General features: G+C 42.2%; 2 protein-coding genes across 2 annotated transcripts; both read right to left on the reverse strand.

The window, feature by feature from the left end:
* Positions 1–4,315: 4,315 nt before the first annotated feature.
* On the reverse strand, positions 4,316–5,251 carry LOC100083762 (olfactory receptor 491-like). The gene has a single exon (XM_001514275.2). It carries the CDS (start codon positions 5,249–5,251, stop codon positions 4,316–4,318), a length of 936 nt encoding a protein of 311 aa, XP_001514325.2.
* A 5,203-nt stretch (positions 5,252–10,454) lies between these two features.
* LOC100083737 (olfactory receptor 491-like) lies at positions 10,455–11,675 on the reverse strand. The gene has a single exon (XM_001514252.4). It carries the CDS (start codon positions 11,662–11,664, stop codon positions 10,729–10,731), a length of 936 nt encoding a protein of 311 aa, XP_001514302.3. The 5' UTR covers positions 11,665–11,675; the 3' UTR covers positions 10,455–10,728.
* Positions 11,676–17,760: the final 6,085 nt, after the last annotated feature.

Raw genomic sequence — 17,760 nt, forward strand, 5'->3', positions numbered from 1 at the left:
AGAGCTGGGAATAATGTAATTTAAATTTTGTGTTTATTTGGCTTGCCAATATTTGATTGCACTTTGAATTAGGCCTGAAATCAAAAGTGAAGAAAATGTGAACTATTCTGAGCTTGCAAAATGTTTGGTCATCTAGAGAATTTAGTGCTGCGGTTTTTATCACATGAACATATTTATTTATTTTGAAGGTTAGATAAGGAATCAACACCTGAGTGAGCTGCCCAGGTGGATTTTGGAGAATAATATCGTTATTAATAGCTACAGCCGGCTACTGCCTTTCCAGATTACCTTATTTTCCTGTATGGAGGAGGGAGGTTAGGGAAGTACACATTTAAGTGGATAAAGGAGGCCTCCCCTTCTAATCCCCATTAACTATCAGAGTGTGGCTGCAATTAGAGTCTGGGGTAATTCCTTGCCCTGTTGGGCAACCCAGCCTTGATGGGAGAACAGAAGGAGAGAGAAGGAAACTTCTTTTCTCCTCATACCCTAGAGTTACTTTACAAACATTTCCTCTTAACTCAGGGAAGCAAAATAAACTCCACTGGATGAGGCAAATATAGAGGCCTGCTTCAGGTATAATGACAGAGTGAGTGAAAGGGGGTGGGGGGGAAGGGAAGACTATAAAACGAACTCGGTTGTGGAATGAGTATATTTTGGATATGTTCATTCATTCATTCAATCACATTTATTGAACACCAGCTGTGTCCACAGCATCGTACTAAGCTCCTGGAAAGTACAAGACAACAATAAAAAGAGGCAATCCTTGTAACGGGCTTACAGTCTAGAGGGGGAGAGACAGACATCAAAACAAGTAAACAGGCATAAATATAAATAGAATTATAGATATATACATGTATACATAATTTCTGTGGGGCGGTAAGGAGGGAAGAGCAAAGAGAGTGAATCTAGGTGATGTGGAAGGGAGGGGGAGCTGAGGAAAAGGGGGTTTAGTCTGGGAAGGCCTCTTGGAGAAGGTGAGCTTTCAGTAGAGCTTTGAAGGAGGGAAGAGTGATTGGCGGATTTGAGGAGGGAGGGTGTTTCAGGCCAGAGATAGGACTTGAACCAGGGTTCAGCAGCGAAAACAGGTGAGAAGGAGGCACAGAGAGAAGATTAGCACCAGAGGAGCAGAGTGTGTGGGCTGAGATGTAGAAGAAGAGAAAGGAGGTGAGGTAAAACGGAGGAAGGTGACGGAGAGCTTTAAAGCCAATAGTGAGCAGTTTTAGTTTGATACGGAAGTGGATAGGCAACCATTGGATATTCCTGAGGACGGGGAGTGACATGCCCTGAACCTTTCTGTAGAAAGATAATCCGGAAAGGGAAGTGAAGTATGGATTGACTTGGGGAGAGGCAGGAGGTTGGGAGGTCAGAAAGGAGGCTGATACAGTAATCCATTTGGGATAGGATGAGAGATTGTACTAACATGGTAGCAGTTTGGATGGAGAGGACAGGGCAGATCTAGGTGATATTATGAAGGTGAGACTGACAGGATTTGGTGATGGATTGGATATGTGGGGTGAATGAGAGAGTGAAGTCAAGGATGACGCCAAGGTAACAGGCTCTTGAGATGGGAAGGGTGGTTGTGTCAATCTACAGTGTAGGGAAAGTTCGGGAGAGGACTGGGTTTGGGAGGTAAAATAAGGAGCTCTGTCTTGGACAAGTTGAGTTTGAGGTGGCAGGAGGCCAACCAAGTAGAGATGTCCTGAAGGCAGGAGGAGATGTGAGCTTAGCGGGAGAGAGAGAGAAGAGGGGAAGAGATGTAGATTTGGGTGTCATCCACATAGAGATGATAGTTGAAGCCGTGGGAGTGAATGAGTTCTCCAAAGGAGTGAGTATAGATGGAGAATATGAAAGGACCAAGAACTGAAACTTGAGGGACCCCTACAGTTAGGGGACGGGAGGGGGAGGAGAAGCCCACAAAGGAGACTGAGAATGAAGGGCCAGAGAGATAAGAGGAGAACCATGAGAGGTCGGAGTCAGTGAAGCCAAGGTTGGATAACGTATTGAGGAGAAGGGGATGGTCCACAGAGTCGAAGGCAGCTGAGAGGTCAAGGAGGATTAGGATGGTATAGGAGCTAATGGATTTGTCAAGAAGGAGGTCATTGGTGAGCTTTGAGAGGGAGGTTTCAATGGAGTGAAGGGGATGGAAGTCAGATCGGCGGGGGGATCCAAGAGAGAGTTGGAAGAAAAGAATTCGAGGTAGCAAGTGTCGATGGCTTGCTTAAGGAGTTTTCAGAGGGAGGGTAGGAGGGAGATGGTGTTAGAAGGTTTCGTTTAGGTCAGGTCATTTGAGAGCTCCCCAAGCAAACCGGTGCAAAAAGACTGCTAAAATCTAAACAAAAGGCCGAGCAAGAAGAGTGGTCCCAAATTGTCACAGTCTCTCAATAAAGTGGACAGTGGAGCTAACTAAGGGAGGACTTGAGAAGGAACTGGGATCACAAGGTTCTCAGGGCCACTTCCATAAATATCGATTGGATACCATAGATTATTAATGTTGCCTCCCACAGATTCTGACTGGAAAGGCAATACTTAACGCACTTTCCTTTGGACTACGGTATCAATTTCTTATAAAAACACTTTTTTTTTAAAGGCATTGTAAATCACTACAATTGAAGAAGGAAATTAAAAAAAAATTGATACATTATAACTTTGACCATTTGCATGGTCACACCTGGAGAATTTCCAGTACTCAACCAGCCATGACTATGGTAGGGAGAGTCAAGCAGAGGCCTACCCATTCCATTCCTAGCTTGGGTGGTGGCTAACAAGTAGAAAGCAATCTGCTATAAGTAAACACTCAACAGCTGGGCCAAGCAGCAGTGGCACGGGAAAGGGTGGTGGGCGGATACTCACGTTTACTGTGTTGAAGGAGGTAGATGGTAAACCACTTCCTTATTTTTATCGAGAAAATTCTGGGGATGCACTACCAGAACAATTGCAGATGGAGGTAGAATATTCTGGGAGCGATGCATCCATTGCGCTGCTACCGGTCAGAAGTGACTCGACAGCACAAGACAAGAAATATGTGCATAAGCAAAATAACTAGAGAGATTTGACAGTCAGCTGGCAATGTAATAGCTGTATTCTCTGTGAAACACTGAAAAGATATATCTTCCCAATCAATTTTAATTATCGGTTTACACTTGGTAATCAGTCCCTTGGCAATCTTGTGGCATGCCAAGGCAAGTGAGTGCTCCTAGAGAAGCAGCGTGGCTTAGTGGAAAGAGCACTGGCTTGGGAGTCAGAGGTTATAATAATAATAATGTTGGTATTTGTTAAGCGCTTACTATGTGCAGAGCACTGTTCTAAGTGCTGGGGTAAACACAGGGGAATCAGGTTGTCCCACGCGGGGCTCACAGTCTTAATCCCCATTTTACAGATGAGGGAACTGAGGCACAGAGAAGTTAAGTGACTTGCCCACAGTCACACAGCTGACAAGTAGCAGAGCTGGGATTCGAACTCATGAGCCCTGACTCCAAAGCCCATGCTCTTTCCACTGCGCCACGCTGCTTCTCTGTCTCATCCCAGCTTTGCCACTTGTCAGCTGTGAGACTTTGGGCAAGTCACTTAACTTCTCCGTGCTACTGTTACCTCGTCTGTAAAATGGGATTAAGACATTGAGTCCCATGTGGGACAACCTGATTACCTTGTATCTACCCCAGTGCTTAGAACAGTGGTTGGCACATAGTAAGCTCTTAACAAATACCATCATCATTATTATTATTTGTGACTTAGTCCCATATGGAAACATAATCAACAGTGGTATTTATTGAGCACTTACTGTGTTCAGAGTGTTGTACTAAGTGCTTATGTGACTATAATATAACAGAATTGAAAGACACCTTCCCTGCCCAAATCAAACACAATTGTCATAGGCTCTTGTATTTCATCAATGAGCTGATCATCATAATTCTCTAGACATAAAGATACATTTGTATGGATGGTTGAAAAAAGGGTTCAATACATAGCCCAATTCTTCATCACTGATCGTTTCATCTCAAATTCAAATTGTCATGAAAACCTTTACAGTTCACTAAAATCTGTAATTAAAGCATGTTTTGTGCTCCCAGGCTACTACAAGTTATGCCATTACTCCTTCTTATTCTTCTCAGTATCGTAGCAGTGACAGTGGTGGTGAGAAAGGATTGAAGATCCATTATTTTATATAATTTTAATGTAATCAAAATATTACTTTTTCTAAAAAATGAATTCTTTCAAGATCTTGATGTTGAATAAAATTCTACACCAGGGTAATGGGAGGTTGACAAGGGATATCTGAAGGGACATTTGCATTTGTATGACTTGATTAACATCATGATTAAGAAAGCCTGTTCCTGTTAATCACCTTTCTCAGGGCCTCCTTAACGTCCTTGTTCCTCAGGCTGTAGATCAGAGGGTTCAACATGGGGATCATAATGGTGTAGAACAAAGACGCCACTTTGTTCTGATTGATCGAGTAAATGGATTTGGGCATCACATATATGAAAGTGATGGTCCCATAGAAGAGAGTGACAGCAGTGAGGTGGGAGGTACAAGTGGAGAAAGCTTTGTGTTTCCCGTCCCTTGAGTTCATCCTCATGATTTTCACGACGATGGATACGTAAGAAATTACAATGACAAGCAAGGTGACCACTATTATTGACCCCGAGGAGATAGAAGGGATGACTTTAAGAACTGAAATGTCTGAACAAGAAAGTTTCAACAGTGGAGAAAAATCACAGAAAAAGTGGTTTATCCGATTGGGCCCACAGAAATCTACATTTAATAAGCAACTGGTAAATATCCAACTATTCATACAACCCCCTATGTAGGAAATAACTACTAGCAGGATGCAGACCTTGTTGGACATTTTGACAGAGTACAGTAGTGGGCTACAGATGGCCACGTATCGGTCATAAGCCATAGCAGCCAATAAGAAGCATTCAGTCGTCCCAAAGGTCACCACGGAACACAGCTGAGCAATACAACTGACTAAAGGCACAGTGTAGAGATCAGCCAAGAAGCCTCCAAGCATTACTGGTGTTACACAGGAGGAATACCCAATATCGACAGCAGCCAAATGGCTGAGAAAAAAGTACATTGGGGTATAAAGCTTGGAACTGACCCTAATTAGCAAGATGATGCTGAGGTTTCCCATTAAAGTCACAATATAGATCCCAAGGAATGTCACAAAGAGGACGGCCCGAAAGGTGGCATCCCCAGTTAACCCCAAAAGAATGAATTCCGTTACAGTGCTCTGGTTTCTTCCAGTCATGAAGTATTCTAGAAATAGTTTCTGTTGAAACAAAAGGGGACCTTTCATTAAATGAGAGATCAAAGTGGTAATTATTGGACAAATTCCCATAAAAATATCTCTCTACTGAAAGGTGTGTTCGTTAGATTCAGATAAATCAATTAATCCATCAATCAATAGTATTGATTTAGCTCTTACTTTGTGCAGGGTATTGTACTAAGTAATTGGGAGAATAAAATAACACCAATGTAACACATATATTCCTGGTTCACAACGAGCTTACACTCTAGAGGGAAATAGGGGAAGAACCTGAATCCGTTCCAAAGGAGTGATGCATGTACTACGAAAGATGTACAGACTAGATTTCAAATGAAGGGATTGAGGCTAAAAGAGTCATTTACAAGCCCATGGCCCTTCCTAGTAGCTGAAGACCCATAGAATAGAGTGACCATGTTCAAATGAGAGGCACAGGTATTGAAGAATTTTCTTTATCCCTCATGTGATTTTATTTTGAGACTGGTCAACCAAATCTATAAGAAAAAGGAACTGGGTTCACCAGAGTGGGTTTAATTATCAGGACCCCTAAGATTGAAGGAATTATTTTAGTAAATGACTTGGGAGAGCCGGGAAGCTGCAATAAAGTGGGAAAATCACAGAAATGAATGATGATTACATTGGGTCCACTGAAGGATAATATAAATAAATCAAAATTCCCAAATATGGTATTCCATGTACAGTAAGTGCTTAATAAATATGATTGATTAATTGATTAAAGTATTTCCTAAATAGGAGCCTACTACCATTAGGGTCTCTTAGACATAGTCACTGGATAAGGGAGCAGCGACAGATGGCTAGGTATCGATTACATGCCATCACAGTTGAAAAGGGAGCACTTAGCCTGTCCAGAGATCTTAGTGATAAAGAATTAGACAGCACAGTCCATCTGTGAAATGCTTTTCTTCTCCAAAAGCTTTGTTCTCAAGTAACTTAGAAGTGGTGGTTGAGAACTTTCATATGCTTGTTGAGGGAAAAATAAAGTTTCCCAACATGATGACCATATAGGTCACTAGAAACAGCCCAAAGAGGATGATCTGGACCACTGGATCAATTGTTAATCCAAGAAGAATAAATTCCATGGCCGCAGTTTGATTTCCACCAGCCATTTATCAGCCACCTCTTTTTTTGGGAGATGAAATTGGAGACTAAATTAGAACACAGCATTAAAGAAGAGTATCCACAACTCACAGGAAAGCTTCCAGAAAGAATAAAATTTAAAAAAATATGGAGACATCATAGTAGGAAAAAAAGTCTCATTAAAGATTACATGGGAAAAAATGACGTTAGAAAGCTAAAGTTATAATCAATTAATCAATAATAATTATTGAGTGCAGTCCCTCTATTGAGTGCTTGGGAGAGTACAGTAAAATAGTAGACATGATTAAATTATGGTATTTGTTAAACACTTAACTATGTGCTAGGAACTGTACTAATCACTGGGGTGGATACAAGCAGCTCAGGCTAGACAAAGTCCCTGTCCCACATGGGGCTCACAGTTTCAATCCCCATTTTACAGATGAGGTAACTGAGACCCAGAGAAGTGAAGTGACTTTCCCAAGATTACACAGCAGACAGGTGACAGAGCAGGAATTAGAATCCATGACTTCTGACTCCCAGGCCCGTGCTCTATCCATTATGCCATGCTGCTTCCCAACCCTCACACCACTCCCTTCAAAATGCCCTTTAAAATTCCTGGTTTCAATTTTCTGAGGGTATTTGTGTATTACAGAAGTAGTCAAATTGTCCCTACTGGAAGTATTTAACAATACCTTCAATTATTTGCTGTCAGGGGTCGTTCAAGTGAAGCCCTGACTGAAGTCAGGGGAACAAATTAAGTGATACATCAGCTTTCTGATTCCATAAATAAATTTCACTCATTTCAGTAACAATAACATAAAATAAATTCCATTTTTCCAAAGTAAAGTCTTAGAGTAGTGGTATAACTTCAAATGTTAACTGTTTCTGCACCCCTGCATTCTAATATCCATATCCCTTATTTCTGGCACCTTCTCCTCTTTTTCTTTCCCATTTCTTTTATTCCCTGAGGCCCTTAGCTAATCTCACTGTGGATTTTATCAACTTTGCCTCCAGGTTCAGTGAAATTGGATTACCTTAGTATTGCATAATTCAGCTTACTAAAATTGTGGATACTCTGTTGAAATAAATGAGAAACCCATGGACAACCACATATAGTCCCTGCGCCGGTGAACAAGATTAAGGGAATTTGCAATAAACACAATGGGAGCATTGACCTTTGAATTTATCCCCCCGACTTCTCTATTTATCAATAGATTCCCAAATCTATCTGGCAGTCAGCATTTCTATTCCCTTGATTTACTCCTACATTAGTTATCAGAGAAACGTCACTCAATGGATCGATTAAGCATCTTAAACAATAAAAATAGGACTAATAAGTCAATTTCTGGGAAGCCTGAGAAATACTTATCTTACCTGACTTATTGCGAGCAGCAAGACATAGTGAACAGAGCATGAACCTGGAAGTCAGAAGGTCATGGGACCTAATAACAGCTCACCACTTGTCAGCTGTGTGGCCTTGAGTAAATCACTTCACTAATCTGTGCCTCAATTACCTCACCTGTAAAATGGGGATTGAGACTGTGAGTCCTCCATGAGACAGGGACTGTGTCCAACCTGATTTGATTGTATCCACCCCAGCACCTAGTTCAGTGCCTGAAATGTGGTAGGTGTTTAACAAACACCATATTATTGTTTCACCGAAAGCTCCAAGACGATTGAAAGAGAACCACCAAGACATGAGTATATAAGGTTCTGTGTTGTACAGAGAAATAGCGTGACTCAGTGGAAAGAGCACGGGCTGGGGAGTCAGAGATCATGGGTTCAAATCCCGGGTCTGCCGCTTGTCAGCTGTGTGACTTTGGGCAAGTCACTTAACTTCTCTGGGCCTCAGTTACCTCATCTGTAAAATGGGGATTAAGACTGTGAGCCCCACGTGGGACAACCTGATCACCTTGTATTCTCCCCAGCACTTAGAACAGTGCTTTGCACATAGTAACTGCTTAACAAATACTAACATCATTATCATTATTATTATTATTATTACAGGGACTGTATCACAAAAGCATAATGATATCCTCAATGTTGTTTTCAGAATAAACAATAAAATGAACATCCTTTTTATTCCTAACAAAGTGTCCAAGCCAACCCATACTTACCTTCTGGAAAGAAGAGGAAGGTACTCCAGATAGATTGTAACTGGACTAGAAACCCAGTTGTATTTCATTTGCTATATTTGGGGGTTGGAATATTTGAAGCTCAGCTGTATCCCCAGTGCCTCCTGAGTTACAAGCATATGAAATCCCTTTAGATTTTAGAAGAGCTGGGAATGATGTAATTGAAATTTTGTGTTTATTTGATTGCACTTTTAATGAGACCTGAAAACAAAAGTCATCTGGAGAATTTAACATCGTGGTCTTTATCAGATGAATTTATATTAATTTATTATTAGGGTTTGGTAAGGAAGCGATATATGTTAGAGTGGACTGCCCAGGTGGATTTTGGTGGATAATATCCTTGGGGCTACAGCTGGCTAGTGCCTTTCCAAACTATCTTATATTCCTGCATGGAAGAGAGATGAGGGAAGTACATTTTTAAGTGGACTAAGGATGCCTCCCCATTTAATCCCCTTTAACTATCAAACCAGAGTGTTGCTGCAAGTAGAGTTTGGGGTAATTTCTTGCCCCATTGAGCAACCCAGACTGGATAGGAGAACATGGAAGGAGGGAGAAGGAAGCCACTTCTCCCTTCACATTCTGAAGTTACCTTACAAACATTTCCCGTAACTCGGGGAAGCAAAATAAGCTCCACAGGGTGTGGCCAATTTAGAAGCCTGTTTCAGGTATAATGTCAGAGTGGGCGAAGGGGAAGGTGGAGAGGGAAAAATATTAAAGGAACTCTTTTGTGGAATAAATATATTTTGTCATGTGGGTTTCATTTAGGTCAGTTCAATTATGAGCTCAAGAAAAACAGAGTGCCTAAAGACTGCTAAAATCCAAACAAAAGACAGAGTAAGAAGAGTTGTCCCAAATTGTCATAGTCTCTCAATGAAGTGGGAAGCATCAGGGCTAAAGGGGAGGACTTAGAAGGTATTTGGGTCACAAAGTTCTCTGGGCCACTTTCATAAATATCAATTTGGTGCCATAGATTGGCAGAGAAGCAGCGTGGCTCAGTGGAAAGAGCCCGGGCTTTGGAGTCAGAGGTCATGGGTTCAAATTCCGGCTCCGCCCCTTGTCAGCTGTGTGACTGTGGGCAAGTCACTTCACTTCTCTGTGCCTCAGTTACCTCATCTGTAAAATGGGGATGAAGACTGTGAGCCCCACGTGGGACAACCTGACTCCCTTGTGTCTACCCCAGCACTTAGAACAGTGTTCTGCACATAGTAAGCGCTTAACAAATACCAACATTATTATTATTATTAGTGTTTCCTCCTGCAGATTCTGATTAGAAAGGCAATATTTAACACACTTTTCTCTGGGCTACAGCATCAAATCCTATTTAAAAAAATTTGATTATAAAGGTAAATCACTGCAATTAACTAAGGAAATTATAAAATAGATATCTTGGAAATATGTGCTTAAGCAGGATAGAGATATTTGGCATCAGCAGGCAACGTAATATCTGTATGCTCTGTGAGATACTGAAAAAATATCTCTTCCCAATCAATTTTAATTGTTGGTTTTTACTTGGTAATTAGCCCCTCAGCAACTCTGTGGCACTCCCAGGCATGGGAACACTCCTTTTGTGACAGTCCCATCTCGAAACATCATCAACAATGGTATTCATTGAGGGTGTATTTTGTGCAGACTGTTGTATTAAGCGCTTTAGAGAGTACAATACAACAAAGTTGGTAGACGCCTCCCTTGACCACATCAAACACAATTGTCATAGGCTCTTGTAATTTCAATTTTTAATGAGCCAATCATTGTAATTCTCTCGTCGTGAAGATATATTTGTATGGTTGACATGAGGTTCAATAGATAGCACAATTCTTCGTCACTGTTTCATCTCAAACTCAAACTTAGGGCATGAAAACATTTACAGTTCACTAAATTCTGTAATTTAAGCATGGTTTGTGCTCCGAGACTACTACAAGCTAAGTTGTTATTCCTTCTCATTCTTCTCAGTATTGTAGAAATGACAATGGTGATTGAAAAAGGAAAGAAGATCCATTATTCTGAATAATTTTCAATGTCATTAAAATATGGCTTTTTCTAAAACTTGATTTCTTACAAGCTATGCTTGATTTTGAATAAAATTCTAGATCAGAATGGTGGGTGGGTGACCAGGGAGGTCTGACAGGACATTGTTGTTTCTAAGAATGATTCGAAAATGTCTTCAGCAAACTTCAGTAAATGGAACCTGGGCATATCCCACATTGTAACACTGCCAAACCGTCATTATGATTAAGAAAACCTTTCCCTGTCAATTGCCTTTCGCAGGGCCTCCTTAACGTCCTTGTTCCTCAGGCTGTAGATCAGAGGGTTCAACATGGGGATTAAAATGGTGTAGATCACAGACACCACTTTGTTCTGATTGATCGAGTAACTGGATTTGGGAAACACATATATGAAAGTGATGGTCCCGTAGTACAGAGTGACAGCAGTGAGGTGGGAAGTACAAGTGGAGAAAGCTCTGTGCCTCCCTTCCCTTGAGTTCATCCTCAGGATCGTCAAGACGATGCATATGTAAGAAATGACTATGACAAGCACGGTGACCGCTATTATTGACCCCGAGGAGACAGACGGGATGATTTTAATGACCAAAATGTCTGAACAAGAAAGCTTCAACAGTGGAGCAAAATCACAGAAAAAGTGGTTTATCTGATTAGGCCCACAGAAATTTATATTTAATAAGCAACTGGTAAATGTCCAAGCATTCACACAGCCACCTATGTAGGAAGCAACTACCAGCAGGGTACAGACTTTGTTGGACATTTTGCCAGAGTAGAGCAGTGGGCAACAGACAGCCATGTATCGGTCATAAGCCATAGCAGCCAGCAAGAAGCACTCGGTCGTCCCAAAGGTCACCACAGAACACAGCTGAGCAATACAACCAGCCAAAGGTATGGCTTGGAGATCAGCCAAAAGGTTTCCAAGCATTACTGGTGTCACACAGGAGGAATACCCAATATCGACAGCAGCTAAATGGCTGAGGAAGAAGTACATTGGGGTGTAAAGTTTGGAACTGACCCTAATTAACACAATGATGCTGAGGTTTCCCATTAAAGTGACAACATAGATCCCCAAAAATGTCACAGAGAGAACGCCCTGAAGGATGGCATCACCGGTTAACCCCAAAAGAATGAATTCTGTTACGGCACTTTGGTTTCTGCCAGCCATGAGGTATTCTAGAAATTGTTTCTGTTGAGACAAAAGGGGACCTCTTAATTCAGGGAGACATCAACAAGACAAATATGGAACTATTTCCCTTGACAAAGCCTACTGATTTAAAGTTGTACTTGTCAGACTCAGGGAGACATATGTGGGATATTTTTTTCTGAATCCATTCCACAGAGATCGTGCAGGTACTATGAAGAGGTCTGAAAACAGAAAAGACAGATTAAATTTAATACTGCGAGATTGAAACTGAAACACTCATTAGCTTTTTTCTGTCCACAAATTTTAAATTGTTTGCTTTTCCCCTTGGATAAATCAATCAAGTAATCAATAGTATTTATTGAGCACTGTGTGGATAGTAATGTAATAAACACTTCGGAAAATACCAAACAATGCAGTCTATGGGGGAAGACAGCCATTAAAATAAGTTACAGACGGGGAAAATAATCAATTTAAGGGTATGCACATAGGTGCTTTAGGGCTAAAATATCAGTATGATTAATTTAATTTAATTATAGGTATGGCTCCAAATACATATTAAAGAGAGTAAATAGACATAATTTACTTTCCACCCCTTTCATTCATTCATCCATTCGATCATTTATTGAGCCCCTACTACATGCAAAGCACTGTACTGAGAACTGGGAGAGTAAAATACAACAATAAGCAGACACATTCCCTGATCACAGGGAGCTCACAGTCTAGGGGGGGAGACAGACATTAATATAAATGAATAAATTATAACTATGCACATTAGCTCTGTGGGGCTGCAGGCCGGGGAGTTGAATAAAGGGAGCAAGTCAGGGTAGCAGAAGGGAGTGGGAGAAGAGGAAAGGAGAGGAAGGCCTCTTGAAGGAGATGTGCTGTCAGTAAGGCTTTAAAGGAAGGGGGAGAGTAATTGTCGGTAGATATGAGGAGGGAGGGCATTCCAGGGCAGAGGCAGGAAATGGGCGAGGGATAGATAGATAAGATCGAGGTACAGTGAGAAGGTTAGCATTAGAGGAGTGAAGGCTTGGGTTTAGCATTAGAGGAGTGAAGGCTTGGGTTGCAGTAGGAGAGTAGCTAGGTGAAGTAGGAAGGGGTAAGATGATTGAGTGCTTTAGAGCCAGTGTTGAGGAGTTTTTGTTTGATGCGGAGGTGGAGGGGCAACACTGAGTTTCCTGAGGAGTGGGTAAATATGGTCTGAATGATTGTGTAAGAAGATGATCCAGATGGGAGAATGAAGTCGGACTGGAGTTGAGAGAGACTGGAGGCTGGGAGGTCAGTAAGGAGGATGATACAATAAACAGGGTGGGATAGGATAACTTCTTAAAATTAAAATGGTAATGGATTAAATGGGTTAAATGGCAAATGGATTAAAATGGTAGTGGTTTGGATAGAGAGGAAAGTCTCCACTTCTCAAAAGGAAGAGGACCGAAGACTGAAACCCTTCTGCAGAAGGCCGCGTGAATACGGTAAGGATAGTTGGATGGAGGGTTGAGGGAATCAGAAGCAGACAATAACCCCCTTCAGATGAGAATTGAATATGGATGGGCTAGTCATTTACATGCACAAGTCAGGCTTGGTTTCAAGTCACCTGTTGCTTAGTGTCTATTATCCCTTGGCCAATTCTCAAGGTATAACCATCTTAATAATTTTTCTTTACACACTTCCAGCATACTCACTTGTCCTGCAAATCATTAATTTTCACATTTTATAAGATGAATGCAGTATGTAAGACCTTCCCTGAGAGAAATATTTTGTCCACATTTTGGCAGTTCTGCCCTTTACCGGTAATACATGAATCAACCGAGAGGGTTTGACATTTCTGTATTCTTCTTGATTTTGCCCTTTCCCTCACTAGGAATGCGTATGGGATTCACATACTGTGAAGATGGAGGTTTCCTCCTAGGCGCACCACATGAAAGGGACTGTATCCAACCTGATTAACCCCAGGGCTCTGTACAGTGTTTCACACCTAGTACACACTTAATAAATACCACCGTTGTCATTTTTATTAGGTTTTAGACCTTGTCAACTGGCTGGCTTTTGACTGCTTCCCATTCTGACTAGTGACCCACCAGATTAACTCTCCAAGTCTACAAGCTATTGGACTGAATATTTTCGGTGAGTTTCCAACTTATTCAAAGTAACCAGTTGGACTGAGAAATGTTAATGCTCTATCTCTGTTCCCAGTCTTCTGTTTTAAGGGAGGAACTGAAATGTGAGGAAGATGATATCACTTGTGAGTACAAGCCTTAGTTCTTATAAGTGTCTGGAGGCTGATGACTGCAGATAAAACTGGAAAAGAAAAAATGATAGCAGCTGACATTCATTGGAGCCTGGGGGGCAAAGAAAAAATGATCTATTCCCCCTCGTCATTCCCTCCCAGTCAATAGGGGAAACTGCATTTCCCCCCTGCATTTTGGAAGTGAAACTTGGAAAGATCATGGCCTAATGGATAGAGCAGAGGCCTGGGAGTCTGAAGGAGCTGGGTTCTAATCCCAGCTCTGCCACTTGTCTGCAGTGTGACCTTGGACAAGTCCTTTAATTTCTCTGTGCCTCATTTACCTCATCTGTAAAACGGGGATTAAGAATGTGAGCCCTACGTGGGACAACCCGATTGCCTTGTTTCTACCCCAGAGTTTAGGAGAGTGCTTGGCACATAGTAAGTGCTTAACAAATAGCATAATCAGTATCATCATCATCATGCGAAGAATACTATGATAAGCATTTGGGAAAGCACATTACAGCAGAGTTGGTAGATATGTACCCTGTTCACAAGAAGCTTTCAGTCTAGAGGGGAAGACAATAATTTAAATAAATAAATTACCAAAGTATATCAGTGGTTTGGAGTTGAGGGTGGGGTGCTTATCAAGTTCTTACAGGGTACAGATGTAAGTGCATAGGTGATTCAGAAAGGAGAGGGAGTGATGAGAAAAGGGGACTTGGAGAAGATAGGATTTTTACAAGGTTTTGAAGGTGGGGAGGATGGTGGAGGCAGCATGGTTCAATGGAAAAAGCATGCGCTGGGGAGTCAGAGGTCATGGGTTCAAATCCAGGCTCTGCCACTTATCAGCTGTGTGACTTTGGGCAAGTCACTTCACTTCTCTGTGCCTCAGTTCCCTCATCAGTAAAAGGACCATTAAGATTGTGAGCCCCCCGTGGGACAACCTGATTACCATGTATCCTCCCCAGCACTTAGAACAGTTCTTTGAACATAGTAAGTGCTTAACAAATGCCATCATTATTATATATGGAGAGCAATGGAGGAAGGAGGAAATGGGTTAGGAGTGAGATAGAAGAGACTGAAACACAGGGAGCAAGCTGTCTCTACGGGAGAAAAGTGTACGGGCTGGGCTATAGTAGGAAATCAGTGAGGTAGAGTAGGAGGAGGCAAGTTGTTTGAATACCTTAAAGGAAATGGTAAGAGTTTCTGTTTGATATGGAGGTGGATGAGCAACCATTAGAGTTTCTGAAGAATATGGGGAGGCAAGGACTAATATTTTTTTCCCAAAAAATTGTCCTGGTAGCAGAGGAAAATATGGACTCTAGTGGGGAGACACAGGAGGCAGGGAGGTCAATGAGGAGGTTGATGCAGTAGTCAATTCAGAGTATGATAAATGCTTGGACCAATCTAGTAGCAGGTTGGATGGGAGAGGGAAAGGTTGATTATAGAGATTTCATAAAGGTAGAACTGATGGGATTTGGTGATGGGCTGAATATATGGATTGAATGATAGAGATGAGTTGAGGATAATGCCAAGGTTACAGGAGTGTGAGATAAGGAGGATAGTGGCGTCATCTACAATAATGAGAAAGACAAGGGAAACACAGGGTTTGAGTGGGAAGATGAAATCTGTTCTGGACAGGTTTAGTTTGAGGTGCTGGCATGACATCCATGTAGAGATGTCCTGAAGGCAGGAGGAAATGTGAGACTGCAGAGAAGCCAGAGCCTAAGAGAGGTCAATTTGGGAATCATCCTCATAAAGATGGTAGTTGAAGCCATGGGAGCGATTGAGTTCTCCAAGGGTGGGGTGTAGGTGGAGAATTCTACCTACACCCCACTGACTTGAGACTGTAAAGGTGGACCTGAAACTGAGCCTCGAGGCCCCCCACTGTCGGGGGTGGGAGGCAGAGAAGGAGCCTGCAAAAGAGTCTGAGAAGAACTGGTCAGATGAAATAATCCCAATTTCTTTTGGCCTATTCTCCCAGGCCCAAATTTCCAAACTTTTATTCAGGGTCATACTAGACATTCCCCAGTATTCAGACCGGAGACACGAAAACATTTAGTTTAATGTTCAGGAAGAGATGGAGGGGAAAACTGAACCAAATCTGAATGATCACACAACCCTCGAAACCCACACTTCCATAAACTCGCGAATTCCTTTGTTCTTTCAGAACAGGTAGGCAAAGTTAGAGGGTATACTCACAACTCACAGAGGTCAGGCTCTTCCTCAAGACTCCCAGCATGGCTCAGTAGCAAGATGGGCAGTGGGAAGAAAGCCAACCTGAACCAGGAACATTCTGTCCTCAATATAAATGCCTCCACCCATCCTGATTGGCTCTCACTCCCAGATGATTCTGGCATGTATAAGCCTTTGTCTTTGGGAAACATAATTACCAGGTTAACATCCTACTTCCCTTCATACTTCGATCTTAACAATTTCTCCAAAGGGACTACCTAGTTAAAAGAGTGCTCTGGGAGGGTTAGCCTAGAGGTATTTGGGGATCAAATCCCTGAGGGCTTCAACTCTGCTGCACGATTCCTAGTAGACCTTTGGGCACTTGCTATTTACCCCCTTTCAGCTCTCCCAAGTGTTTATCACCAGCATCAGCTTCCTTTCTGACCTCCCAACCTCCTGCATCTCCCCACTCCAGTCCCTACTTCACTCTGCTGCCCAGATTATCTTTCTACAGAAACATTTAGGGCATGTCACCCCCCTTCTCAAAAATCTCCAGTGGTTGCCTATCCTCCTTGATATTAAACCAAAAGTCCTCACTATTGGCTTTAAAGCTCTCCATCCTCTTGCCCCCTCCTTCCTCACTTCCCTTCTCTCCTTCTACATCCCAGCCTAAACAGTCTGCTTCTCTGGTGCTAACCTTCTCACCTCCATCTCGCCTGGCTGGCTACTTACCCCTGGCTCAAGTCCTTCTTCTGGCCTGGAATTCCCTCCCTTCTCAAATGCACCAGACAATCACTCTACCCCTGTTCAAAGCCCTCCTGAAGGAGAAACTCCTCCAGGAGGCCTTTCCAGACTAAACCCCACTTTTCCTCAGCTCCACTCCCTTCAGCGTCACCCTGACTCACTCCCTTTGCTCTTCCCCCTCTCCCCCTGCCCCACAGCGCTTATGTATATAGCCATAATTCTATGTATTTATATCAGTGCCTGTTTACTTGTATTGATGCCTGTCTCCCCCCTCTATTCATTCCATCATAATTATTGAGTGCTTACTATGTGCAAAGCACTGTACTAAGCGCTTGGAATGTACAATTCGGCAACAGAGACAATCCCTGTCCAACAACGGGCTCACAGTCTAAACTGAAGCATCATGGCATAGTGGATAAAGTTTGGGCCTGGGAAACAGAAGGTCATGGGTTCTAATCCCGGCACGGCCACTTGTCTGCTGTGTGACCTTGAGCAAGTCACTTGACTTCTCTGCGCCTCAGTTACCTCATCTGTAAAATGGGGATAGAGACTGTGAGCCACAAGTGGGACACTTACTGCATCCAACCTAATTTGCTTGTATCCACCCCAGCGCTTAGTACAGTAGCTGGCACTTAGTAAACACTTAACAAATAGCACAATTATTATCATTATTATTATTACCGTGGACAGGGATTGTCTCTCCCTTTGCTTAATTGTTCTAAGTGATTAGTACAGTGTTCTGCACACAGTAAGTGCTCAAATAAATACAGCTGAATGAATGAAAGTGTTTAGTACAGTGTTCTGCACACAGTAAGTGCTCAATAAATACAGCTGAATGAAAGTGTTTAGTACAGTGTTCTGCACACGGTAATCACTTAATAAATACCATTGATTGACTAAGTGATTAATGAGTCTCACAGAGTAAGAAGGAGGATTTTATAGAACAGGAAACTGAAGCACAGGAAAGTGAG

Source organism: Ornithorhynchus anatinus, chromosome 3 (assembly GCF_004115215.2).
Source record: "Ornithorhynchus anatinus isolate Pmale09 chromosome 3, mOrnAna1.pri.v4, whole genome shotgun sequence".
In the NCBI taxonomy this organism is placed as follows: Eukaryota; Metazoa; Chordata; class Mammalia; order Monotremata; family Ornithorhynchidae; genus Ornithorhynchus; species Ornithorhynchus anatinus.